The sequence below is a fragment of the Ciconia boyciana genome, chromosome 18, assembly GCF_034638445.1.
Source record: "Ciconia boyciana chromosome 18, ASM3463844v1, whole genome shotgun sequence".
In the NCBI taxonomy this organism is placed as follows: Eukaryota; Metazoa; Chordata; class Aves; order Ciconiiformes; family Ciconiidae; genus Ciconia; species Ciconia boyciana.
In genome coordinates, this window is record NC_132951.1 from 2,692,569 (window position 1) to 2,719,305 (window position 26,737).

The following is a 26,737-nucleotide window of genomic DNA, read 5'->3' on the forward strand; positions in this document are numbered from 1 at the left end:
TACAAACACCTTAGCTGTACTGAGATTTTACAATACACACAGAAGGTGCAACACATATAAAAGGTGAGAGTCAAGTCCCAGGGCTTTTGTTCTCAGCTGCTAGAGCCATCTGTTGCTTTGTAAGAAACCATCACCATGCAGAAGGGCATGATTCCTTCTGTGTGAGAGAAGAGAGACAGCATTTATTACTATTCAGATAGCCTTAATTCAGTATTTTTCCTCATTAAAGTAAAAATACATATGTTATTTCATTTGCTCTGACAGTCAATATTAGAAGACAGTCAAAGATGAAAATGTCTCAGCCTCAACCAATTCTAAACATAACCATATGCTATTTTCATAATGAAGCTATTTGTACGGCCCATGGAATTGTGAAGGAATTAATCACAGCTAGCACAAGGTGCCACTGACTTCTGAACACAAACTTGATTAAGTGAGGACCAGTCTCTGTCGTGAACTACTGAAAGATCTGGTAGAAAGTGGGGATGAATAGATTGTACATAATGAACTCTAAGGCTGTGAACTGCTCTGTGTTGATTAAGAAAGTGAAATCAAAGAGCATAAAAGCATGGACAGAAATAGCACAATGGCTTAGTGAATCATAGCTTTCATCTCTGACCAGCATGTTTCACTTATGATACGATGAATAAATTGTACCGTCTCAGCCTCGTCATCATTGCACTACAGTCCACATCACAGTATTTGTACAAAGGATGGTTCAGCATAGCATAGCCAGAGGTCAGCTCTCCAGACTGCCAGGAGGCCATCGGCAGAGCTGTGCAGGCATCTGGGCCTGGAATAACGAGGCTCAGGAGGTCAGGGTAGACATTTACCAGCAGAGGTGACCGGGCAGAATGAGGAAAGCAGAAATGTGGTGAGTCAGGACTGGAAATCACCAGAGATGTGCACAGGAAACTTCCACAACCTATGCCCAACTCTAAGCAAGATGCTCTCATATTCAGACCAAGGAGAAGTAATTACATATTTCAACAACAGCAGCAGCTGAATGGAAACATATACCAATACGCTGACTGCTGAGCTGCAGCTTCTTACCAGCTCTCTGTCCTACAAAACTCCTTATCATTAAAGGCAAGGTTTAAGACAGAAATGTCACCTTACATTTACACAGCAGTTTTCATCCTGAAGCACTTCATTAACTATCCTTCCAAAGATCACTTTGCAATACTGATTTTGCTGTATTTATCCTGTCTACCCAAATCAGAAAAAAGAGGCAGATTGTACTCTTTTTAGAATCTCATCAGATAAAACCTTAAACTGTAGTTTCCATGGAAACACATCATGGGTCTCTTGGTTTCTCTATCAAACCTGTTCATAAACTTTCAGCTTTACTTAATGCTAGATTTTCAAAACCACCGATTAGCTCTTTCGTTATTTAGTGCTCTTCCAGTCCTTTGTGCTTATGTTAAATAAAGGAAGTACAGCTGGACACAGTTGAACCATGTTGAACATGGAGTGTCTCGCTTTCAACTTTATCATTACAGTGCACCTCTGAGGTGGAAAAGTAGTAAAGAAAGGGCATGAGGGCAGCGATTTCATTCACCCACACACAGCCTGTCACACCAGAATTAATGGCCCCCAAGTCTAAGGACAGTATCTGAACTATGTTGGCATTGTTCTAGTGAGATGCAAGCTTTTATTTGTGGAAACCTGTATGACTACCTCTAATTGCAACATGAATCTGAGGCACAGATCTGCCCCGCTGAATGAAATGGACTGATAAAAGAGGCAAGAGAACAACAGCTGCCAGGGACAGGGGCACAACAGGGAAAATAATATTTTTTGGTAATCTAGTAAAATCTCTGAGTGTCAGTCAAGTCCCATTTGCACTTAAAATCTCCTGTCAAAGGTTATTATAGATATTTGAGCCTCATATGAACCCTGACTATGGAAAAAACAATGCCATGCAAATGATGAACACAGGTCTGGGACACTTTATGAACATTCTGACAGAAGCATATTCTGTATAAAAATATATTTATAAACAAAGAATGATGCTGTGTTTACCAAAGGTATAAAACCAATCTGTACTTTAAACCCAAGGATTACCTAACCTTTCAAAAACTCCGTTTTGCATGCTGTTGCCACAGGTGTTTCCTTCTACAAAAGCACACAAATGTTATGGAATCCTTGTTTTGGCTCATAATATTTCTCCCATTTTGCATATTGATGGGTATTGGGATGATCTATGGATGATTTACAAGCGTTTCACAGACCACCTTCCGACAGGCTTAGAAATAGTAGTGTCCGTGATAACGTTTATGTTCTCTACAATTGACCAGGCACTTTCCCTTTGTACAAGCAGTGAGGCTTGTGTGAGTATGGAAAATAAATACCACCGCGTGCACCGTTTTGCAGGCTATTAATGTGACTAATACCACTCGCCAGACTCTACTGCCACTGACCCCCAGCTCAGAGTCAGTTTTGTTGTGAATAACAAGTGAAGTAATACAAATATTTGTCTTTATTTTCTTAAAGTTTCCTTTAGTTCTTTCATGAATCCAATATTGTTGAATCACTGCTGCCAGAAATGTATTTGCAACAGAAAACGTCCTCAGAGGCACTGTTACTTTTGTTATCGGATTTAGATTATACTGTTTGTCCTGAAATGCTTTCAGGGTCTTAAACAGTTATTCTATTTTAAAAGATAGAACTATTAAATACACTAATAGAGTGAAGTGTGCAGCACTTTAGTATTTATTTTTTTCAGTAATATAGTCTCTTATTCTGCAACGAACTCTTTCAAGCATGCCAGTGTCCTGGAATGCAGTTCTGCTCCTAAATTCTAGGGATGAAGTAGTTACAAGTGCTAAAACCTCCAGGCTATCTAAGTGTGAGACAAACTTGTAATTTCAGTGACATACTACAAGAGGATTTCTTCTGAGACTGGGTTTCTTGAGTAGTAAAGTGACATTCCATTGCTGCTTTAAGGCACCTTGATGACTTTGACTTGTTCTAGTAGGTCTACTTTTTTTTTTGTACTACCTAAGGCATTTTCTGTTTTGTTAAACACAAATTTTCTCTTTTGCCAAACCTACAGAAGCAAAGAAATCATTGTATTGAAAAATCAAAAAGAGCACTGGCTGGCCAGATGAATTCTGGGTAAGACCAGAAATGACAAGTAAAACCTTTGCACACATGACTAGCATACGAAATGGCAGAGGGAATAGGAAAAAGGCTTCACAAGAAACTTCTCTGAGAGCACTGGGAAATTTGCAACTATTACATCCCTTTTTCTCCCCCCCCCCCCCCCCCGGCCCCGACAGTTCCTTCTGAAGGGGAAGTTCAACACAATGCCAACAAAGCTGGTTCCTACATCCCTCTCCCCACAGCATCCAGCCAAAGGATGAGAGGAGCATGGTGTGAGAAGGAACAGATTGCCCTAACCTGGCTCCAGGGCCATGACAAGAGATCTTGGACTGCTAACAAGTCATGAAAGCCCAGTCCTCTACCTCTCTGCACCGTAAGAAATACTTCAGAAAAAAAGAATTATTTCCAATATATTGTGTCCTGGTTTCAGCTGAGATTGAGTTAATTTTCTTTAGAGTGGCTGGTATGGGGCTATGTTTTGGATTTGTGCTGAAAACAGTGTTGATAATACAGAGATGTTTTAGTTGTTGCTGCACTGGGCAAGGACTTTTCAGCTTCCCATGCTCTGCCAGGTGCACAAGAAGCTGGGAGGGGGCACAGCCAGGATAGTTGATCCAAACTGACCAAAGAGGTATTCCATACCACATGACATCATGCTCAGTATATAAAGCTGGGGAAGAAGAAGGAAGGGGGGACATTTGGAGTGATGGCGTTTGTCTTCCCAAGTAACCATTACGCATGATGGAGCCCTGCTTTCCTGGAGATGGCTGAACACCTGCCTGCCCATGGGAAGTAGTGAAGGAATTCCTTGCTTTGCTTTGCTTGCGTGCGCGGCTTTTGCTTTCCCTATTAAACTGTCTTTATCTCAACCCTCGAGTTTTCTTACTTTTGCTCTTCCGATTCTCTCCCCCATCCCACCAGGGGGGAGTGAGCGAGCGGCTGCGTGGTGCTTAGTTGCTGGCTGGGGCTAAACCACGACAATTGTCTGTAGGCAAATATCATCAGCAAAGACAGTTTAATTTGACTCTGATTTGTATTTGTGGACCCAAATATCCCTTAACAGGATGTATGGGAGAATTTAAAGGAGTTAGTTTTGTAGAATTTGCTAGATTTCCAAAATGCATATAATGCTCATAGATAAATTACATTTCAGTAAAATAATTGGCTGAAAATTTGACCAGTTTTTCCTTACATTTTTAATAATGAAAGCATGCCAGGTCAGAAAAAAAAATAGGCATATTATCTTACATACTAATTTGATTCAAAGCTCAAATGTCCCCAGCAGCAGCAACCGACTGGAGACAGACTGCTGTAGACCCCTATGCTCTCCCATTACCATACATGTACGCCCATCACGAGGACTCAGCCTTCCCTCAGGACAAGCTTTGCTCTGACTGGTCTTTTATACGTATTCTGTAAGTGTAAACAACATAAAAATAATGACCCTCCCAGACTCAAAGATATTTTAAACAATGTATCTTTTAATGTGGGAGAAATTACTCTGTTTAAAGAAACCTGACTTTAAAACATTCCTATTTTGGGATTATTGATTCCAACATATACATACTCTATTTCCACTGAAAACAAATAATCCTATGATATAAAAATAGGCAACTAAATGAAATGCAGACTTTTATAACGTGGGAAAAGTTTGTTGAACTAGCGTTCTGGTTTTGATTAGTTTTAGACTTTTTAGGAGAAACTGATTCAAAGCAGTGTTCTTCAGAATAAAACTAAAATACATGTACACAGACCTACTGCAAATGTATGATGTTAAGTAAAACAGTTCTCCAGAGACCTAGCTCCAATTAAAAATTCAACAAAATATTTAAACACATATATAGGAAGAATATGGCAGATGTCCTAACACACTTAAAGTTAAATTCTTAAAAACTCTGAATGGTAAACAGCGATGGAAAACAATGTTTGTAAGAGTCCCTTAAAATGTACTGTAAACTGGGAAAAGCACAATAAAATAAAGCACAATAACACACCTCGTTGCCAAATTGTCATGTATAATCCCTGTGGGAAGCTGACAACACATAACACTTTATGAGCTTAGAAGAGCGTGTGTATAACTGACGTTTCACATAAAATTTAGTATCGTATGAGCAGCTCCAAATGGGATTCAGAAGCTAAACATTCCACGTCCAGCAACTTTTTAAGGTAAGAATCAAAGACAGTTTCAGGAATAGCCTTTGATATTATTCCATAATCATTATGGACCACAACTTACTTTTCTATAAGAAAGGATTTTAAAACAACGACTGAGGTGACAAAAATCAATATACTCAATACATGCTTCAAACAAGAGTGTCACTGGCAGTAGTTGTGGCTAATATCATGCTGACATCTAATGGTCGCTTTCTATACTGCTCTCAGCTTTTTCCACTTAAGAAAAAAAAATCACCAACTGATAAACAACATATGGTAAATAAATACACTTATTGTAGACTGTTTCCCTTTTGAGAGATCACAGAAAGCTGCAGCTACTGCCCACACAAGCAGCAGAATGGGCGTTTCCAAGGCTGATACACCTCACACAAATGCTCTTCCTAACCAGCTGCCGACCAGACACACTAGAAGTGCAGGAAAGACTGAATAAACGCAGGCTTTGCTACAGAGCAATACCGAGGAGTTATTGTTGACAGGAACATCCATATTTGAAATCAAACTGACTTAATGTAAATGATAAAGGCAAAATTCAAATAAATGTTTCTCTTCATAAGGCCTAGAGATTAATAGATCAATTTTCAATTAATAGATGAATTTTCACTGTTGTCTTGTAGCCAGACAAAAATCAAATTCTTTAATTCCTTTATTTATTGAACCAAAAATTAGAATGATAAGACATTCAGATATTATATTTAGTAAAGGTCACGTTTCATTTTTTTCTTTTCATACTTAGTCTTGTAGTATTTCAGAGCCTTCACAGTCTGCAGAATGCATCTGATTTAACTCTTTCACTCAGATCCCTTGAGGCATCCCACTGGTGTGTGGTAAAGGACTTCTGAGTTACTACACCCACCTGTTACTAACCCTGATGCTTTTCTTAACTTCAGTATTTAAGGAAAAACTAAAATTGTATTCAATAACATGAGAACATCACTCAGTTCACACAGTTGAAAGGCAAGGAGAGGGGACTTAACCACGCTGGTTAACTTTCTAGAAATTACCTGTGCAAAGAGCACAACAGAAAACAATAGATGGCAGCAATAACACACAGAAGTATCACTGCCCACCACCGCCCTGGGATTTTTCCAACTTCACTGGCAAACACCCAAAGACAGTAAAATAAAAGGAATGAGGGCCCATCTAAAATTAGACAGAAGGCTTTCTCTTCTTTGAGAAAAATGCCAACATAAATTTGTACATAAGTACACAACATGTTGCTGAGATATTACAGATTAAGTAAGATGAAGATGAAGTAAGGTTGCCAGCTTCATGAAGGGTAAAGGCCTTAACTGCATATTTTTTACTTTAATAACAGGGCAAATGAATAGATGCTTCCTCTTCTTTGCTGAAATAAGGTAAACCAATGCGGTACATTTTTTAATGCTCAGTTCATATTAATTTTAAAAGCACTTATCTTATTACTGGCACCAGCTTAGATTTTTCTAGTGCCAAATCTGCTATGGGATGACGAGGGTTCATCATAGCTTATCTACTCTGTTTTCACAGAACCTGTTCCTCCCATTTCAAGCACATCCTTCCTTCCTTCTTGATCAACATTGAGACACTCTAAGCAGTCTATTTGCCAGAAGACCCTAAGGTCAGCAAAAAAGAAAGATAAAACTGCAGACACTCTCAATTTCCTTACAATATTATGAGCTTCAATACCATGTATTCTACTGCGTTATGTTCCATTCTACTGTAAATGCGCTCTGATCAAAATCGGCTCTGACCAGCCACCTGTCTCCATCATGGCATCCCCTGCTTCAACCAGACTATGCATCCGATTACTTTGCATGTTGTTATCCCTACAAGGTGCTCCCACAGACAGTTAAATGTGATGCTGCTTTCATATATAATCTTCTCCACTCTTTGACCTCTTCCATTCAAGGATGGGAATACATACATATCTTTGTTATGTTTATGGTAACTGGGTGATAGACTCTTTTTCTGCTACTTCTTCATTGCTTACTCTAAATGCATTGCTTTTGTTTTAAAAAGGAAGACAAGAAAATGTGGCTCAGCTCTGCTATTAACATACATGCCATCTTACATACTATTTTATGAGATTTTTTTAATGACAAATTTTAACCACATCTTTACATGAGACAGGAAGGACCTCTACAATATGAGGAACAGGATCCAGAAAGTCCAGATTGATAGTCATCAACATTTTTGAGCTGATGACTTTTCAAGTGTTTATATAAAAGAAATATAGTGAATGTTTCCTTAGATATTAACAATTAAAAGACTCTATCCCAGAAGGCACTTAGTAATTAATTTTCTAAGTAACAACGCAAAGAACTGCGTGATATTGTTGTCCTTAGATCTGGTCTCTTTGGATAAGGACTAAACTGCTTTCACACAATGAGACACCAGCTCATGGAATCCCATTAATTCTAATTTAATTATAACATCATGATATTTACTACTCATGGTCAAATATCATATCACATTGCAAGCAGCTTCATGGTATTTGGGAGCTGTATGGAGATGACAACTTGAGCCTCCATAAGAACAATTCTGTATCAGTTCTCATTTGGACAGCTCAAAGGTTCTCTCTTCCTGTTATGTATTTCAAAAAATAGCCCTACATGTTAAAGATATACAGCAGTTTCGGACATTTTAGCATTTTCTTCCATCTTTCTTATGGATGATTTGCATGGTAGGGAAATGGAAAGAGACATGATGAATTTCAGAGAAGCATCTCAGTCAAATCACCGCAAACATTAGCTTGCAATCGCACTGCTCATGGTTAGCCATTTTAGCAGGTCAGTAGAACTGCTGCTGGTGGAACCACTTTCATCCATAGTGGTTTATCCACTGAACCTACTCAATGGCTAAAGAAAGACAGAGCCTACAAAGTTGTTTGGATCAATTTTGCAAGAGTATAGGTAAACTCACACAAAACCGTAGACAATAGAACAAAACAAAAATATTGAGGAATTACTAATATCAGAACAGCAGGTGTCAGCACTCATTAAATGCATTAATAGCAACTGTCCACAAGCATGTAAGTAAAGATAAAGGACAGAAGGGAATTTTAAAAGGTCATAAGCACTCAGGGATCTTGAGACAGATTTAGTCTTTAGTCTCATATACCGCCAATCCGGATCAGTCTGAAATCAACTAGCAAGAGTGTGGTAGTAGGAGTTCATGCCAGCAATAGAAAGACTGTGTGTTAGGTATCTTACTCTTACTGGGAGAAAGTGTTGGTCTTTCACTGATGCTGTTCATATCACTTGGAGACTTCAGGAAGCAGGACTACATTTCAGCATTCAGCGCTCCGCTCACGCACACATTCTTCTCAATCAATCATGCCACCTAACCAAAAACTTTGCTCCTCTGGTACATAATGGAATGCGAAATTCAGGGTACCTCCAGGGAGGAGCCTAACCACAGAATAATATCAACACTTAAAATAAATCTCTGTGTATTCTAGTAGTCTAATACCATTTTTTGTCCACAGGTTGCTATGCATTTTACACGGAAGCTAGCAACTATACATTATCAGTACAGCAAAGCAGTATGATAAATAAGAGTTTGCACATTGCCCTGCCTGCCATTAGTTACCAACACGAATAAATGTTAAAAAATAGCCATGAAACATCCATAGTCCTCCTAATTCAGCATACTACAGAACTCAACCTTGCAACTTTTTTCAAATGTGACAATCTTTATGACACCTGGTATGTAATGACTGTATGTGTAATGATGTGTTTCTACACACACCTCGTTTCTGTGGGATGAACCTTGTAGAAAAGCAGCAGAGATCACAACTTTGGTGTCTTCAAAAAGGGATGAAAGCTCCAAACTCCCCATCGCTGTCCTGCAACAGGCCAGGAAGAAAAGCAGTAACACCTGAAACTTCAGGTGAATTTTTGAAAAGCAGGTTTTTTACATCAGGATTGTTTTAATTCCCTTCTCATTTTGAACACGTACTTCAGCATGATCACAGAAAGAAATATGGCGTGCATTAGCACACTACTCCTCAAATGGAGCAGTTAAAAGGTAAATTTTATGAGTTTGAAAGCTGCTCCTTATTCATTCTTTAATGTAAGACCATACCTCACCCATTAAAAACCATCAGCTTTCATCTCTACGTTAAACCACGCGTGAGGCCAGGGCGCAGCTCGAACCGCTTACCGCTCCCCACGCGAGGGGCTGACCGGGGGCCTGCTCACCTCAGGCGCTTCGCCGCCCGCCCGGCCCGCTCTGCTCTCATTCCTTCGCCTTCCCCTCCCTCCTCACGCTCCCGGCACCGCTCCGACGGCCCAACACGTCTGCCTTCGCTAACGCCCCTTCCCTGCCTGCTTCCCACGGCCGCTCCCCAGCTGCTGCCCGCCCCTTGCCACCCGAGCCCTGTCGCTGAGGAGCGGCTGCCCGCCTCAGGCGGCGGTGGGAGACGCTGGGGTGGGGGGGGCGGGCAGGCAGCGCGCAACCGCCGCGGCCCCACCCTCGCGGCAGCCGCCCCGCGGGGCGGGGCGGGGCGGGGCGGGAGCGCGGGGCTGGGGGCAGCCGGGGCGCGGCGCAGGCAGCTCTGAGGGGACGGCGGCAGCGGCCATGGCAGACCACGAAGCGGGGATCGCGCCTAAGGCCCGGCGGGCGCAAGGTAACCACGGTAAGAGGGAGCGGGGAGGGGGGCTGCCCCCAAGCTCTCCGGTTGCTCTTTCGGTTTTAACTATTATTTTATTCAGTTGCTGAGGAAAGTTTGCAGATCCTTCACCAAAGTTAATCCCGCGGAAGGGTTGAGGAGCGGTTCCGCTTCGCCTCCCGGGCAGCCTCCCGCTTTCCTCGGCGCCTAGCAGCTCCGCAGGCCCCGCCGCGGGGGCAGCCGCCCCCCCCCCGGGCCCCCCCCCCCGCCCCGAGGCCGCGGCGCAGGCCGGGCCCCGCCGGCCCCTCCGCGGCTTCCCCGGCTGACGGGGGCGCTGAGCCCGCCCGCGGCGGGACGGGGCCCGGCAAGTGGTGTTGCCCAACAGCGCTTCACATCTGTTGAGAACCGCTTCGCATCTTATTGAGAAATAGCGCACGGGAAGGTAGAAGAGCACGGCTGAGAGTTGGCCCTGTTTGCGTAACTTGGGAGGTTTTTTGTGTGTTTTGTTTTCCTGTACGGTAACTCGGGTCCCTAAGGGGAAAGCTAAACAAATAGTTAAAAGCAGAGTCATCAGAAGTAATCTCCGAGGCACTACACCAGCGAGTGAGAACAAAAAGAATTTGGGGACTGGTTGTTAACACCGCTAGTGCTTTTCACTTGGGCAAAACGTTAGATAGGCGTGACTGGAGGAAGTGATAAAAGTCAATTATATTTCCTCAGCTGGAGCAATGAAGCTGTAGTTAATTTTTACTTCTTGGTATCGTTATTCTAGTGGGTTTTGGCCTTTCAGTTAGTAGGTGTGAGTGTAACCCGGGTGGGGAAGTTTTGGAGATGATGCACTAAAATAACACAATGAACAGTTTCTGTCCCTGGGAGCTGCAGGGTTTTCCTGTTACCTGCGTTGTTCAGAAACAGACGACACAAAAGTCATTATTTATTTTGTGGTTTTGTTAGTTGCAACTGGAGAAGGAAATGTATTTATAAGATCGCTTTATATATGAGGGCTTTGGTTAGGTAACCTGAGTTGCTGTATAAATAACTGTAGATCTATTTGGGCCCCATGCCTAATGGCACATACTAGTTCTTGTATCCTTGGCGAGGATCTACATTTCATTCTGTAAGTATGTAGTTATTAATACCTAACAGTGCTCACCCTGATGCTAACCTTGTCTGGGACTCGGCAAGCCTTTCCCTCTATGTGCTACTGAGCTTGTTTCTTCTGTAGTTACTGTGTGATGTGTTGTTTTGGAGGCTAAAGCTGGCTACCACTTATTTCTGTCATAATAAAGTATCTGCAGAGTAAATGGCATTAGACATAATTTTGGTTATTAGATGTAATAATGGGCTGTTTCCCATGTGAAATGCTCTGAGAAGCATCTGAAAAGACATTCAGTTCTCACTGAAAGTCGTATTCCTTATTATTCCTAATTGTTTGCTGATTAGCAAACAGTTGAATAACTGTCGTAGAATAACACCCTTCAGTCATTCTCGGAGTATCCCCCATTTGACCGAGCGGCATGAAAGTGGAGATCTCTTATCTAGTATCGCTTGCCTTGTATTCAGTCCGGTTGATCTCCTGTACGCAAATCTGGTGGGTGGTTTGCACGGTGGGGGAAGGTCCCCTCCTCTCCTGGTCGCTAGGAGTCTTGCACACTTCTGCTATTTGACAGTGATGTGCTTGTTCAGATTGTGTAGTCTTTGCAGAAGAAAATAAATTGCAAGCGGAGTGTATGCCACACCTCAAGCGGTAATGAGAACTTCCCTCTTCCATCTCAGCCTCCAGGGCTAAGTGTTCATTATATTTTGTTAATACTGTTTGATGATCCAAGTGACAGTTTCTTGCTAAAGTAATGGTGACTGTTCCAGTCAGCCTTAAAGGGATCGAAGGCTGATTCAATTAATTTTTTTTAATATTCTTTCTCCTTGTGGTTTATTTCTGAGAGGTGCATAATCTATTGCAGACTGTCCACAAATAAGATTCCTCTGATTAAATTCCAGGTGTGAGTTTTTAATATCTTTATAATAAAAGAGTGAGAATATCGCAAGAGTTTGAACTGAAGCCGTAGGGGTATATGACAGAGTGCTCAGCACTTTAGAAAATCAAGCAAGAGAGAACCAAAGTTGAGTGGCTAGAGTTACTGCAAGTTAAAAAATGGACATTCTGCCTGTTGGTGCCTCATCAGCATCTGCAGCATGGAGAACTGCTTCACCACTGACTTTTAATTAAGCCTTGCAACTCTTCTGGGTCAATAGTTGCTTTTAAATTGTAGCTATTTGTGATAGCTGAAGTTGCGGAGAGGGGTTATTAAACATTTGTATTTAATAAAATATTAGAATACTAATACTACTTATTTTCAAGTAACTGATTTATTTTTAGGCTTTGTATTTTTTTTATAGCTCATATTCCTGTATTGGTATGGCTAGTTCAAATGTACTTTTTCAGACTGGTAATTTCTTTGCAAATTTAAAATCTCTCACTGTTATAGAAAAAATTAGTTTTGTTCCACATATGCTGCCTTTAGCATATTATTCCAACAGCTAGTTGCATATATCTATCTGCTCAAAAAATCCTAACCTCAACACTGTTTCTAAGAGAAAAGATGATAGTTATGAATTGCTTGAGATTAAAGCCAGTTTTCGCTTTTAATCAGAGGCCTAGCCGATACCTGGTATCTCTGTGTTTAATCCCTTGGAATGATATCATATTTTGCAATTCCCTAAACTCTATTTGAAATAAACTTGAAGCTTTAAAACCTTTTAAGGAAGGAAAAAATATGTGTACATATCTAAAAGAATGTACCATTTCTGGAACAGGGACTTTGAATGTTAATGGTAACTTCGGGTGAATCTGCAGCACCCATATTTTGTAAGTAGTTTGACTTTTAGTTAATTAAATATTTGAGTTCCAGGGTGTGTTTTTTCCCAGTCTTTTTAGTCTAGTTTAGTCTAGAAAATTATGTGAATGCTGAATGTCCAGAGCTGAAGGGATTCTCTTTGTCTGTTAATGTGAAATGATCCAAAGTCATGACGTATCTGACATCGCTGCATGTGTGTACGGCAGTCAGTGCCATAGAGGATGACGGAGTTGATGGAGGAACAAGATGGGTGGAGGTCCATCTTATAATGAAACGAACATTGTCTTCCTACAAGGAAAGGAAATAAACTAGGAAATATGAATGGATTTTTCTTTTTAAATATATATATGTCTTTAAAAGTAATAAAGGTCACATGAAAAGTTAAGCAAGAGTGCTAAAGAAGCAATTGTGCTACAGTGCCGAAGTCTTCCAGTTGCACAGTTGTTCAAGAATGTTTGCATTTTTGATTGGTTGTCTTGATTTGCACACCAACAGCCTGCTATAAATTCAAGTTGTGGGCTTGTCTGGTTTTTAACTTACAAGAAAATTCCAGTGGAATGGTTAGAGGTGGTGGAGTTGGGCTTGTTCTGGCATAAGTGGGGCTTTGAGCATCTTTTCATGGCCAACAGAGAATAGTTGAAAGGGAGTCGATGCTTTCATCATTAAAGAATATTATTTCTTAATATAAATTATTCCTGATTAATTGATTAATAACATGATTAACTGATGATTAATGACAATTCTGTGATGAATAGTAACAGCTAGAATACAATCATCTGTTTGTCTTTTTCTTTCATGATTATATTTTCTAGACCTTGTCTCTGCAAGTAGTAGCGCCTTTAAAATGAGGGACAGCTCCCAACAGCAATAGCAGTGGAGAAAATGCAGTGTGCTCTGTACGTTTTAAACATCGTCTGAGTTTTTGGTGGTGTCTGTTTTTTGATGCCATTACATTGTTTTATTGTTTTTCTCATTGCTTTTTAAGCAGCTGCATACATTACAGTATATTAATATTTAAATATATATCCCCAGCGATTATTGTTAATGACCATGCATCTGTTGTATGAGAAAGGTTTTGGTTTTGTTGTTTTGTTTTGGGAGGAGTAAATCTAATTTTTCCTTTTTGAGTTTCATTATATAATGGTATCAGAAATGTCACATGAGGAGTCTGGCTTAGGAAGAAGCCAAACCCAGCTCTCTAGAGCTCCCAGGCAGACCTCTTACTACAAAACCATTTTTCTTTATTTCTTACTCCAGTTCTCTTTAGCTACTCTTGAATGCTACAGATGCAGCTAAGAAATAAAAGACAAACTTTTTATTCTTGCTTTGCCTCTGGATCACAAAGTATGCTGAAAGTCTGTTTTCAGTAGTTCTCTAGTTGTTTTGTGGGAACTTAGTGAAAAGAATATCTCTTTGAGCTGTTCTTTGACACTGCCTGCCAAAAACAAAGATATGTTTTGTCTCTGTTAAAAGATGCATATATGTGACGGGTGAAAGAGGGCTGGGAGGTGATCTGCGGTAGCCAGCACTTAGTGTGGTGTAATATCTTTTTTTCCAGCACATTGGCTGGGCAGGGATATGCATTGTCTGCGAGAGGTGCATCCAAGGCTGTGTGTTATACCTGGCAGTCTCATTTCCGTGCTGTTGAACTAGCTGCTATTTAGAATCCAGTATCAACGAGCCTGACTGAGAAATCTGGCAAGAATGGCCCATTGATGAAGTTATCCAAGTCCCATGAATGAGATGTTCAAAAATTGCAATAAGAAAGCTCATTCCACAGATGCCAATCACGTTTCTTGTATTTCATATAGTTTTTCATGTGATGGCATCTCTCTCACTTTTTGTATTGTGCAATATACCACATGATGGGACAATCATTGTTGATAAATAAAGCATGTGCTTACTCAGTCTTGAAATTTTACATTATTTGAATTGTGACTTCTACCTTCATGTTCAACAGGGAAGCAAATGGATTTTTTTTTTTTTCCATGCTCTAGTTCTGGTAAGAGCAGGCAGGTGGTTGGTGGTGAAAACTTGATGTTAAACTGTAGAGTAGAACTGAAGCAGGATCCTCAGCTCCTTTAGGTTTATAAAAGTTATTAAGTAAAAGAGAGAAGGAGACTTTTCCTCCCTATCAGTGTAGATTGTGAATACTTTTTATGGTTTTAGGCTGACTAATACCTTGTTGCTAAATGGAAGGTAATGTTCCCTTCACTAATGACTTTACAGATGTTGCTTAATGCTGACAGCTGCTTAATACCGATACGTGTAGGTAATGCATTTCCTTGACTTTCACAGAAGGCCTGGAAATTACTCCTTTAATCTGGTATTTCCACTACATAATAAACAACCTGTGGGGGAATATCTTTAGGTAACCTTCTGTAGAGGAACTTTAAAATGACGCATGATATGACACGTCCTTGATTGAGGGCTATTATACTGGTGTGTGACAGGCATCAAATTATAGATAAGATAGCCAACTGGCTTCAGAACCTTTGAGTAACTTCATAAAGTTCAAGATACCATGTGAGATAAAATCTTACTATTCTCCACCACCTCCATATTCCATCTTGCGTGAAAGGCTAGGAGTAGCTCCAAGACACACAATCAGTGAAAAGAGGACTGGAATCTTCAGTATTGGTTCCCAGTTATTTTGCTGACTTCTATGACTTTAGTCAAATGTTGCAGATGTAAATTTGCGAAGTATATACTATTATTTGCTATTATTCACTTTCAAGGTTAGTGCTCTCTCGTGACTGATCTGTCTCACTTCCCTCTTTATCCAAGGCATACACTGCTAAAGCTGAGCTCAGTTGTGGACACAATAAAATGCTTACTCCTGTATCTGCAGTTGTTAAAATCAATGGATATTTTTCAGAATCAAGATTTTGCTTTATAACAAAATGGGTTCTACTTAAAATAACTGTTAGGGTGGAGACTCGGAGACTTATTTCTTATAACTGGCCAGTTTTGTTATACAAATTGAATTGTAGTTGTGTTTGGTGAATACAGAAAACAATTCATTATATAATTCCAGGTAGAACTAAACTAAAACTTCTAGATTCTTCAATGCAGTTTCTTTTTAAGAAAGCTGCTGAATGCAGTCCATTTGATAACAAGACTCCAGTCCTTTAAGTGTTTGTGGCATTGATCAAGTTAGGATAACGTTTGCATATTTGCAGTACTGTAAGGGGGTATTTACAGTTCAGCAAAATTGGGAAGTGTGGTCCTGAAGCAACATTCTTTCATCTAAATCTGAGAATTGTGTTTTTCTAAGCTTTGTGGGTGCTCCTTGGCATTTTGTACTTTTGGCTTTTTAAAGGATGGAGTGAGAAGCATGAATTTCAGTACCTCCACAGCAGGAATGTGATGGTTGTGAGTGCTTGGTTTCACCCTGGGTTATCCCTGCTTGGCAACGGGCTCCTGGCAGCCTGTTAGGAGTCTTAGCTGGCAGGGTAAGAAGCTTCCTGTAGCTTTATGAATGCTTCCCAGCCCGTCCGCATTTTGTCATGGTGCATTGCTTTTTTTTTTGCTGTGTAGTATTTGAAACCACTAGCTCTTGTTATTTGCTGATTCTGGAAATACCTGCAGTTGGTGTCGTTTCATGACAGAGAACTATCATGTTTGTTTTCTAAGCATAAGGAGTCTTTGGCCAAGAAATGCTTTATAGAGACTTTATTTCATGTCCAGCTAATCTCGTACTGCACCTTATCCTACTTCCTAGATACAACAGTTCTGAGAATGGTGGTTTTCTTAGATCTACACCTATGACAGCTGGAACATAAACCAAATTCTGAATGTCCTGTCACGAGAGTGGATAGGCCATGGGGTATTTGCATTTCACTCATTGAGCAAGTGTTGCTCTGACTTCCTTAGACAATAAAAGAAGAGGATTTTTACTGCTGCCTACTGGTCATCCTGCTGGAGAAGACTGGGGAAGAGGGAGGCCGCTGAGAGTCTATACTTAAATGTTAGCATACTTCATTCTGCATAAATGTTACTGGGACCGCATTCTGCCCTCGGCTGTCTTGTTCAACTTCTAGACACTAGTGAAAATGAAAGCAGAACTTGGCTTTGAATTTGACTTCTGATCTAAACCTAAGGAGTTTGGCCAGAGGAGTAGTGCTAACAGTGGCTTATCTCAAGGAATATTCAACATAAATATCCAATTGTAGGCACTTTCTTTAACAGGCACTCTTGGTTTTAAAAATCCGAAAAATTCTGCTCTTTTCTTGCAGATGACTCTGATACTGGCCTTGGTTTGTGTGGATGGATCCTGGTGATCACTTCACTTTTTTTCACTGTTATTACGTTTCCTATATCAATCTGGATGTGCATAAAGGTAAAATTGTTCACTGCTAAGTTGGATTAAAACTTTAAGCAATGCAGATGCTTCCTAGTGGTTATTATTGTTCTCTATTTTATTTATTTGTTTTTAACACAAATTAATCTAACTGTTCTTTCCTGAACTATAACAGAGAGTATAAAGCAGACTCCAACATTTCAGTGCATTAATCTTCAAACAAAAAAAAAAAGTGTGATTACAGAATTTAGACAAAACGATTTTTGCATTGACATCTTTTCTACATCTACCCAGCTGTCATTAGTATATAAGCTAGTTTGGAAGATCTGAATAATTGCAAGAACGCCTAATTACTCTTGGAAGACGGATATTTTAATTTTTTTTTTTAAGGAGATGTCTCCCTATATATGTATGTGTGTAAATATGAAGTATGTAAATATAAATATGTAAGTATGTATCTACATATATGTGGCTGTATGTGACAGATTCTTAGAGAATGTGTCATCTGTGATCGCTTTGAGCTTGATGTTTTCAGTTTCCAGACTGGAGGAAATAACTCCTGCTTTGTTTTGGCTAATATACTGCATCAGAATTAGAGCTGGAAAGATCTCTGCTGGGTCACGTACGCTGCACTTTGGTTTTTTTGTTGCCAGGATATTCCTGAGGGCTTCTTCTAGTGCTTGGTCCTGCCCAGATGACATGCTGTTGCTTCTGCTGTTGATAGATGGTGCCGCAGTCTGAAGAATGTTTCTTGTGGAATATTGTTCTCATTGTTCCTCTTGCTGTTTGCTTTTTGACAATAACGTTTAGGCTAAAATTCTCAAAAGCAGCCAGTATAGAAAGGAAATGTAATGTATGTTACGTTTAAGACTTAGACTAGACTAGTCTAAGACTAGTGTATACATAGTGTCTTAGACTAGCGTATACATAGTTTGGAATCCATCACATGGCTTCTGGAAACCCTTGCGTGACCTCCAACTATTTATTACAGATTATAAATGAATACGAACGAGCCATCATATTCAGACTTGGACGCATCTTAAAAGGGGGAGCAAAGGGACCGGGTATGTCGTGGAGAGCATTCTTAATATTTGTTCTAATTAATTCATCGGCAAAATAATAGCTGCCTAGAGACATTGCGTTAGACTGGCGAATGGATTTCTCAAGAATTTTGTAACTTCCAGTAAGAGGATATGTTACTTTATATGGAGAAGACAGTACACTAATTATCTGTGAGCCTTACCCAGATCTCCTTAGTTAATGCATGGTCTTCAAGTAGAATCAAAAGCTCAGAATGCAAAGAGAGCAATAATGGCATCAAATGTGCCATTTTAAAAAAAGAAGTTTCGTATGTCAGTTAAAACCCAAACAGTCTGAAAGCCTCGGACGTTCTTCAAAAGAAATAGAAGCAATTAAATTATTTGATAGTTTTGAAAAGTTTCCTGTGTGTATTAGAAATTCTGATGAGATCTGAAAGAATGTTATTTTCAGCTCTTGCTCCTGCTGCTCAAAGTGACAGAAGGGGGCAATAGCTTCTCTCTTTGTTTTCATCCAGATTTTGCAATACTTCCACATTGCTGTAAAGTTGCGGAATTACAGTGATCCACCAGAACAAAAGGAGGTTGATAGTTTCTGCTTGCCAGAATTAGGCCCCACAAGTAACTGTGGGACAAATTTTCAAAAGTAGCTGTTAACAATTCTGGGTTTTTTTCCCAGATGTTAAAGATCTCTAAATAAGTTAGTCCTGAATAAAGTGAAGTTTCTCAGCATGATTTTTTGAAAATCTTATCCTGGTTTGAAAGCCACTAACGAACATGCTGCTGAGCTTGTTACGGAGAGGGCTGTACAGCTGCAATGGTTGGATTTAAGCTTATTTCTGTAGCAGGTTTCATCTGTTTTAATGACCCATTCTCACATCTTCTTGAATGGATTTTTTGCTACAGGTTTGTTTTTTGTCCTGCCCTGCACAGACAGCTTCATCAAAGTTGATATGAGGACCATCTCTTTCGATATTCCTCCCCAAGAGGTGAGTTTGCACTTGCCTTTGTATCTGCTAAAGCGTTTGCAGAATTTTTTGCACTTTCTTTTTCCTTTTCCCCTCTCAGTATTGGGTAGCGTGTAGTTTTAATGTAGATTTCTCATCCAGGTTCAATGTATTGTGAGGAATACATATATCCTTTAGTAATATCGTTCAATAAGAGAAGATCGCTGAACTCAAACAAATTATGCTGTCCTGTAAGGACCAAACAAGGTAACTTAATACTGCCTAAGAGCTAGAATGGGAGGGGTTTGGAATGAAGACTGCTGGACTTCCTGCAACAGTCTCTAATTGTTTCTGTGAAACCGGAAAGATTTCCAGAAGCAGCAGTGACCTTTCCTATACCACTTTATCTAGATGTATAAACTAGCTAAAATAATGGGATGAAATTATCATAGACATCAAATGCTGTTAATAGCAACTCAGGGTAATGGCAACTCCACTCCCTTACGTGGGTTTTGTGTACATGTTGCTTCTGTGTCCTGCTATGCACAGGAACATTATGAAGGTGTACCGCTCCTAATGTCACCTGATGTCTTTCAGTTTGAAGGTCCTAAAGAACAAAAACACTACTTTTATTTCTAGTCTGTTTTTCCTTGGACATCTTAATTTTTTAGCCAAATCTCTCCACAGCACTAAGCTAGCTGAACTCAGTGATGCCAACTCAATGGATAACAAAAGAATAAAAAACAGCTAGCCCTCTAAAAATAAGTTAGTAAACAATTGTATGTTGATGATTATAACTGTATCCCTCATGTATCTGGTGTATTTTGCAAGACAAAGATGCTTGACCCAACCTGGTACATCTGTTTCCTGTCATATTTGCTAGTTGGTTTATTGCTCATCATTAGGTGCAGATTTAGACAAATGGCAACTGTTATGGTACGCTCTGAAGAGTAATTGGTAGAAACCTAATCACTGGCAGGCAAAACGGGCTTGTAGCTGGTGATGTGCCATTAGTGCAGCCATCAGTTCTACAGGTTTTTTCTGATGTGATTAAATTATGCTTATGGATGTAGGTTTGTGTTCTGTAGGTAAAAGCAGAAATATATTTTTATTTGTTCAACATGATTTCTGTGCGTGCTACTCATTCTTTGTTTATCTTACGCTATTATGAAAAGCTGGCTAAAATATGTAGTTCGGGGAAGGACAGAGCAGGTAAGTCTTGAAGGTTAAGTAGCTCACATGTCCCCCTCTCTTGTCAAACAACATAATAGTAATTGTCTAACATGGAATTAGGACACCTCTTCTCATGGTCGTGTGGCATATTTCAATCTCTTTTTAACTTAACTTTAAAATAGAATTAATATTAATGCTTCTTTCTGGTGTACCCTCTTCTAAACCTTCAAGAATATCTGTCTTTACCTTTGCAAGTACATCTTTTAACATACAAGTGTTAAATTCCATAAATGACTTGAATCTAGCTCTGAGGATGTTCACAAATTGGATTTCCTCTGCAACTTGTCTAGAAATCACCACATACTCATTTAGTAGTACAAGGTGGCATTTCAATCAGAAGTACCTCCAAGAAGGACCATGAACTGCTAGATAATAATCTAATTAAATGTTGAAGTGAGGCTGACACCCATGCAGCTGAAATACATCAGGCCATTGGGACAGGCAAAACCAATTTTGTAGGTAGCTAGACACACCAGTGAAACCTGCCGGTCTTTCCTAAAAGCCCTCATGGGCATGGCTCGCCATTTCTCTAAGCTTCATTGCATGCAGATATCCTTTTTTACAAAGCTTCTGCAATTCTATGAAGTAACTTACACAGCCACTGCTGTGCCCAAGTCTGTAGCATTGGCCATTCCTATGTTGTGGAATAAGCAGTAACTGAGAACTGCCTTCAGCTAGTCACACCTGCAGTACAGGAAGCTCTCATTTGTGATGTTTCTTTGAAAGTGCAGCTGAAATACACTCCCTCTTCCCTCACCGCGTTTTAAATAGGTTGCCTGTTTTGCCCTTGTTTTATAAACTGACACACCTGCAGTTATGTCTTGCTAAATCAATAGTCTTGTCACTGAAGTTAAATGCAAGTAAAAATCTGTGTCCTATATTTGCACTGATACTCATTATTAGCCTTTTTTCTCTGTACAGAAACGTCAAATGAGCCTCCCTCACAAATGTTTCCAGTGTGTGCTCTTAACCAGAGTGCTTTAACTTATTTTGAACATAGTGGTCCCATATCCCCATCTCTGCATTTAAACAAAATAACTTTGCATGCTAATGTTCTTGGAGCCTTTTCTGTTACCTTGGTCCTTCATTATGCATACCTCTTGCATACAAGAGTACAGTCAACCTTGCATACAGGTAGAGTCAACCTGCCTCTTACGCATCTGTTCTAATAAGCCTCACTGAAATATAGCAGGGGGACCTACCTGGTTATGATACGTTGCTAGTTTCAGAATGACAGGTTAAAGTTTCCCAGGTGAAAGAGCATACCAGAATACATGGTGTACATTGTTTCTGGGTTGGTTTTTTTTCCTGTCGCTTGTATGAATTGCAGGTGTCTCTGTGAATTTGAAGAAGTGAGTTAGAAATAACATTATGGCAAAGCTAATGGAATTTATTTTTCAATGAGAAGCGTTCTAATCCCATATTTAGTCTTAGCTTTGCAGAGCTATACTGGAAGGTTTGTGCATCTGTACAGAGACATGTTGACGTGCAGCATATGTGTATAAGACCTTTTGTTTTCAAGACGGTTGCTTTACCCTGGAAAAACTAGGAGTTTGTCTAGTAAAACAAATATGTAATTGTCATTATATTCAATAAATATATGCTTAATTATTATATGCTTTCCCCATTGCTTTTTAGATCTTGACCAAGGACTCTGTGACAGTTAATGTAGACGGAGTGGTTTATTACAGAGTTCAGAATGCCACCCTTGCTGTAGCAAATATCACAAATGCTGACTCAGCCACCCGTCTTCTAGCACAGACTACTTTGAGGAATGTTCTGGGGACCAAAAACCTTTCTCAGATTCTCTCTGATCGTGAAGAAATTGCACACAGCATGCAGGTATGAGCAGCTTTACCTAAGCAATCCATCAAGCAGTTAAGTAGCAATCCCATGGATAACATACAGGTCAGGATTTATTTTACCTTCTAAGGGATAAGCCAAGTTGTAATTTGGAGCTTTAGGCAAAACCCTATCAAGAGCTATTGGGATGGCATTCTGTATAATAAAAATGTGTGACTAAAGCAATAATGGACCAGTGGGGCTAGCAAGTGGGAATGAGGGATACAGGAGAGGAGGACTTCCCTGGACTGTTATGTCAGTACTCCGCTGTTGAAGGAAATTATGCCACAGAATTCCTTCCATATATTAATCAAGCTCTGGGGTGTTTTTGTTAGTTTACAACAGTTATGCTTTTATAATTATCAAATCATAATATAAATACTAAAGCCCTTAAAGTCCAAGAATTGTGAGATAATTCATTTGGTTTATTGGTCATTCTTCAGATTTGGACATTTGTTTGCAGCCAGGTAGATGGCTTAACTTAATTGTCCTGCCTTATATAGGCCACACTTGATGAGGCAACAGATGATTGGGGTATTAAGGTGGAACGTGTGGAGATCAAGGATGTGAAATTACCTGTCCAGCTGCAGAGAGCAATGGCTGCAGAAGCAGAAGCTGCCCGGGAGGCGAGAGCTAAGGTAATAATATCAACATGTGGGTTTGGGTTTGTTTGTTTGTTTTTTCTGTCATGAATAATTCAATGCAGTGATGTAGAGGATGAAGATTCTCAGCCAGATTGTGTTGTAGCAATTAGGAGTGCAGGGCAGGGGGTTTGTAGATTTGCGTCTGGGCGCTTGCTCTGTTTCATCTTGGATCATGCAGGTGAGATTTCCTTCAGAAATGCAGGATCTCAATTTTTTTACCACACTCTAAGAACAAATCATAAACAGAACAATTTTGAGGTTGTTAGCTGGAGCCTGCAGTGAATTAGAAGCCAAACTTACTTCCAGCTTTTTCCTGACTAGCCCTGATTTTAGGCAAGTCCTTTGTTTTCTGTTTGTTACTTCATATGAGAAATAAAACAGGTGTAATACTTAGTTTTGTTACCCTTAAGCTGACCGGTGATCAGTTTGGTCATGACATCTTATTCCCTTCTGATGTGGGAGAAGGTGATACTAAATATTGAAGTTTGGAGTAAAAATCCTCAGGGGCAGTTAGAGCTGTCCTCTTCTAGGACTAGGCAAGTTAGCTTTCTCCCTTAGTGTTCTGTGCCCCACAATGTGTGTCCTCTGGTCGTTTGTTAATCCTGTCTTGAAAACTTACTTTGACCTCCACAGATGCAGCTGTAGAGTCTGTTTTTAAAACAAACAAACAAACAAAAACCCTAGCTGTCCAAAAAAAATTTTTTTGGTAGACTAAGCAGATAGGTGAGGGTTTCTGATGGGTATTAGTGGTCTGTTGAGCTGCCTGCCCCCAAAAATGGAACTTGCATTCTAAATACTAAAAATTTGTCTTGGCAAAGGGAGGACTACTAGAGTTCATCTGATGCCATGAAAATTACATCTGATCTTATGATGTTCATCTCACATACGCACGTGTGGGTGGTTTTTATGTACATACATATGACTGATTTTCATATCCGCCATTAATTAGGAGTTTCATTAACTTTAACCTATCTTTAGGTTCTAATTAAAAAATTTGGGGTTTATTTTCATGGGAAATAAATGCTAAACTGAATTTCATCAGACTTTGGGGCTAGCAGTTATTAAATGTGAAGTTGGTGGGGCACCTAGGAAAAGATCTTTAAGCCTACATTAGTGCTCCGAGTATTAAGTTCTGCATATTTGTTTTGAAGCTTAATTACTTTGTGATTTTTTTTTACTATTATTTATTCTGATGTTTAAAAGAATATTATGCCCTTGCCATAGAATTCTGTAGGGGAAATATGCACTTGCCTGTGCTGACACACATGTAAATTGCCTCACCAATAACTTACCTGTTAAAACAGTGCCATCCTCCAATCCAGCTGTCCTTTACAAACACTCAGAAAATATTTGTATTGTCCCAATGCAGAAGGGTCCTACTTGTAAAGAAATGCATGACCACAAATCTATCCCTAATGAGGGAATAAAAAGGTATTTTCCCAGTAAGAAACATGCCATTCACCTGTCAAGCCCTTGTAGAGACAAAAAAATACAGCTTTAAATAAAAGGTATTTTCAGATACACGGGGAGTGCGTTCTGTTTTTGAGAGGCAGTGCTGAAAGAAGCACAGAAGTTGTTTCTGAAAATAGAACAAATGCACCCATTGCATTTTCAAGACATGGTGCCAGCTTTTGTGATCTGGCATCCTGATATGGAATGGGAGGAAAACAGGCCCGCAGGGCCTTGAAAGCAGGCGGGATTAGCTTATGTCTGAGCGAGAGAAAATGCAGAACTGGTGAAAGAACATGGTAAGGGGAGGTCACTTGATCAAAGCTATGAGCAGTGTCTTTGGTATATGACTTACGGCTGAAGTCATCCTACAGATTTCTAGTTTATTACTGTGCTGGAATGAATTCCATTTTATCCATTTTGCTTCCCCAGGTAATTGCAGCTGAGGGCGAGATGAATGCCTCCAGGGCCCTGAAAGAGGCGTCCATGGTTATTACGGAGTCCCCTGCTGCTCTTCAGCTCCGTTATTTGCAGACCTTGACCACCATTGCTGCGGAAAAGAACTCCACCATCGTCTTCCCATTGCCCATAAATATGCTGCAGGGCATCATAGGTGCAAATCGCTAGGTAGGGTGGGAGGAGAGAGTTTGGGGTGGGTGTTTTTGCTGCAGCAAATGTTTGCAACGCTGAATTCCCTGTGTATTGTAGCTTATGGTGGTGTTAACAAAGTGGGTTTGCTGAGGAACCTCTTTTGTTTTACTAAATGTGTTATAAAATTTGTATGTAATGTTTGTGAATATGGACAATCAAAATTATTTTAAATTGAAAACCTTAAAATGAGTACAAGCAGATATCTTAAATAAGCACGTATCCTTGCTATCCTGGATGGGACACCTTTAATCTATAACCTCCCACTTTCAAATAGTATATAAAAGCATGTGTGGTGAAGATGAGATGATCCAACATTTGGAAAGAGAAGTATTCCTTTTAATAAATGGGTCTGTGGCCCTGCAAGAGAAATGGAACAGCCCTAGCTGTATTCTCTTGGAGTGTAGCTGTATGTGATGAAGTCATCTGATTGCTGTCATGTGGATCGGTTCTCTAGCTTACACGAGGGAAAGTAATGCAAGATGATACAGGAGTGAGAATACTATACTGGGTACTTCTGAAAATCGGGCTCATACTCCCTAAAATAGTCCCTCGTTCATGAGAAACAGTTGTTAGCCAGTGTTGCTGAAGTGGAACTTTCCATGTCTGTTCTGCCACGCAGAAATGGCATAAATGTGCTGTAGTTATGGACACAATACGCTTGCAGTCGCCGATGGGCTGTTCTGTTGTTATGGTGGTGTGCCTGTATAGATTCATGCTTCTTTAGAGCACTGAAAAGTTGTTGGGTCTGCCTTTATCTGTCTCTCTTAAAAATGATTTTAAAAAGCCAAAGTACCGACTCCTGCATTTTATCCAGGTGTAAAACCTGCTTCTCTAGGAAGTAAGGTCTCTGTGATTAGCGGGGGGTGGTGATGTTCAACAGAAGATGCTGTACCGTTTATATATCTGTTCTAACAAATTAGTGCTTTACCTGTTGATGCTGCTTCTGAGCAGACCTGTAGTATTTGTTGTGACACTAAGGGCTTATATGTAATACCAAAACCATGTAATCTTCAGTTCATGTAGTCTTGAGCTGTAAGTCTGCTAAACTGTATTCATATTTTGTACCTGTTCAGCAGACGTAATTACAGATTAAAATGAGAAGAATTAGAGCCTGCATGGGCGGGGAGGCTCTTTAGGCTGCCACCACCACTGAGTTTGGTCTTTAATTATCCTACTATTCTAATTATTCATCTGGTCTTTAATTATTGGGAGGTGGCAATGAAAACGAAAAGCCAAGATCAATGATATAAGTGCCCTTCTCACACCGGCCAGCATAAAGTTCCTAACTTGTTTTTTATCACCTTTCTGCTACGATCATTCTGCATTGACAGGTATTTTAGGGCAAGGGCTGTTTAACTGTGCCTTGATACGCTGTGCCTTTGCCACTGTTGGGAAAAGATGCCCAAGCGCTGTAAGGGCTTGAGCCAGTTGGCACTGTTTCTCTTCTACCTGTTTGCTGTGAGCTTTTTTTTTTCCTCTGCATCATAAAAGCCATATACCCGTCTGCACGTCTTTGTCATGACTTCTGTTAATGTAAGCTGAACTTGACTTTTTGCTGGGAGGGGGGGGAGAAATACGGTTAACAAAGATGTAATAATTAGCATTACTGTGCTCACGCACTTGAAGTGGGAAAGAGTAACTGCACAGCTCAAGGTTAATCCTCGGGGAAGATGAGTGAATCGGTAACTCCCGTTGTTGCTGCCGTAGGTGGCCACCCCTGTGAATTCTTGTTGACACCAGGAGCATGCTTTTTGCTCTCAGCCTGAATAAAAAAACATGCTGTTTACTCATGAGTGACTTTCTGAAAAAGGAGAAAATACTGTTAATTTATCAGGGTCTTAAATGCTAATAATTCTGGTGAGGGGAAAGCAAAACAACGCCAAAACCCAAAAAATAATTTCA

At 40.0% G+C, this 26,737-nt stretch overlaps 1 protein-coding gene and 1 long non-coding RNA gene across 3 annotated transcripts; one reads left to right on the top strand and one right to left on the bottom strand.

The window, feature by feature from the left end:
- Nucleotides 1-9,875, bottom strand: LOC140661209 (uncharacterized). The gene is made up of 3 exons (XR_012045666.1): nucleotides 9,465-9,875; nucleotides 9,013-9,109; nucleotides 1-157 (listed from the first exon to the last, which is right to left on the bottom strand). It is a non-coding gene; the product is annotated as an uncharacterized lncRNA (long non-coding RNA).
- On the top strand, nucleotides 9,737-26,621 carry STOM (stomatin). Of its 2 annotated transcripts, none has more exons than XM_072883021.1 (7): nucleotides 9,737-9,892; nucleotides 16,968-17,071; nucleotides 18,024-18,096; nucleotides 18,976-19,058; nucleotides 21,888-22,091; nucleotides 22,595-22,729; nucleotides 24,617-26,621. In XM_072883021.1, exons 1-7 carry the CDS (start codon nucleotides 9,844-9,846, stop codon nucleotides 24,809-24,811), a joined length of 843 nt encoding a protein of 280 aa, XP_072739122.1. In that variant the 5' UTR covers nucleotides 9,737-9,843; the 3' UTR covers nucleotides 24,812-26,621. The 2 variants fall into 2 exon arrangements, with proteins under 2 accessions (XP_072739122.1, XP_072739121.1); XM_072883020.1 differs by having other exon boundaries at nucleotides 9,750-9,901.
- The last annotated feature ends 116 nt before the right edge of the window (nucleotides 26,622-26,737 follow it).

Bases quoted from the DNA above. Each gene is read 5' to 3' on its own strand.
- STOM (XM_072883020.1), top strand. From the start codon at position 9,844: ATGGCAGACCACGAAGCGGGGATCGCGCCTAAGGCCCGGCGGGCGCAA. The intron at 9,902-16,967 runs GTAAGAGGGAGC...CTTTTCTTGCAG, and splicing joins GCGGGCGCAAGGTAACCACG to ATGACTCTGATACTGGCCTT. The intron at 22,730-24,616 runs GTAATAATATCA...TTGCTTCCCCAG, and splicing joins CCCGGGAGGCGAGAGCTAAG to GTAATTGCAGCTGAGGGCGA.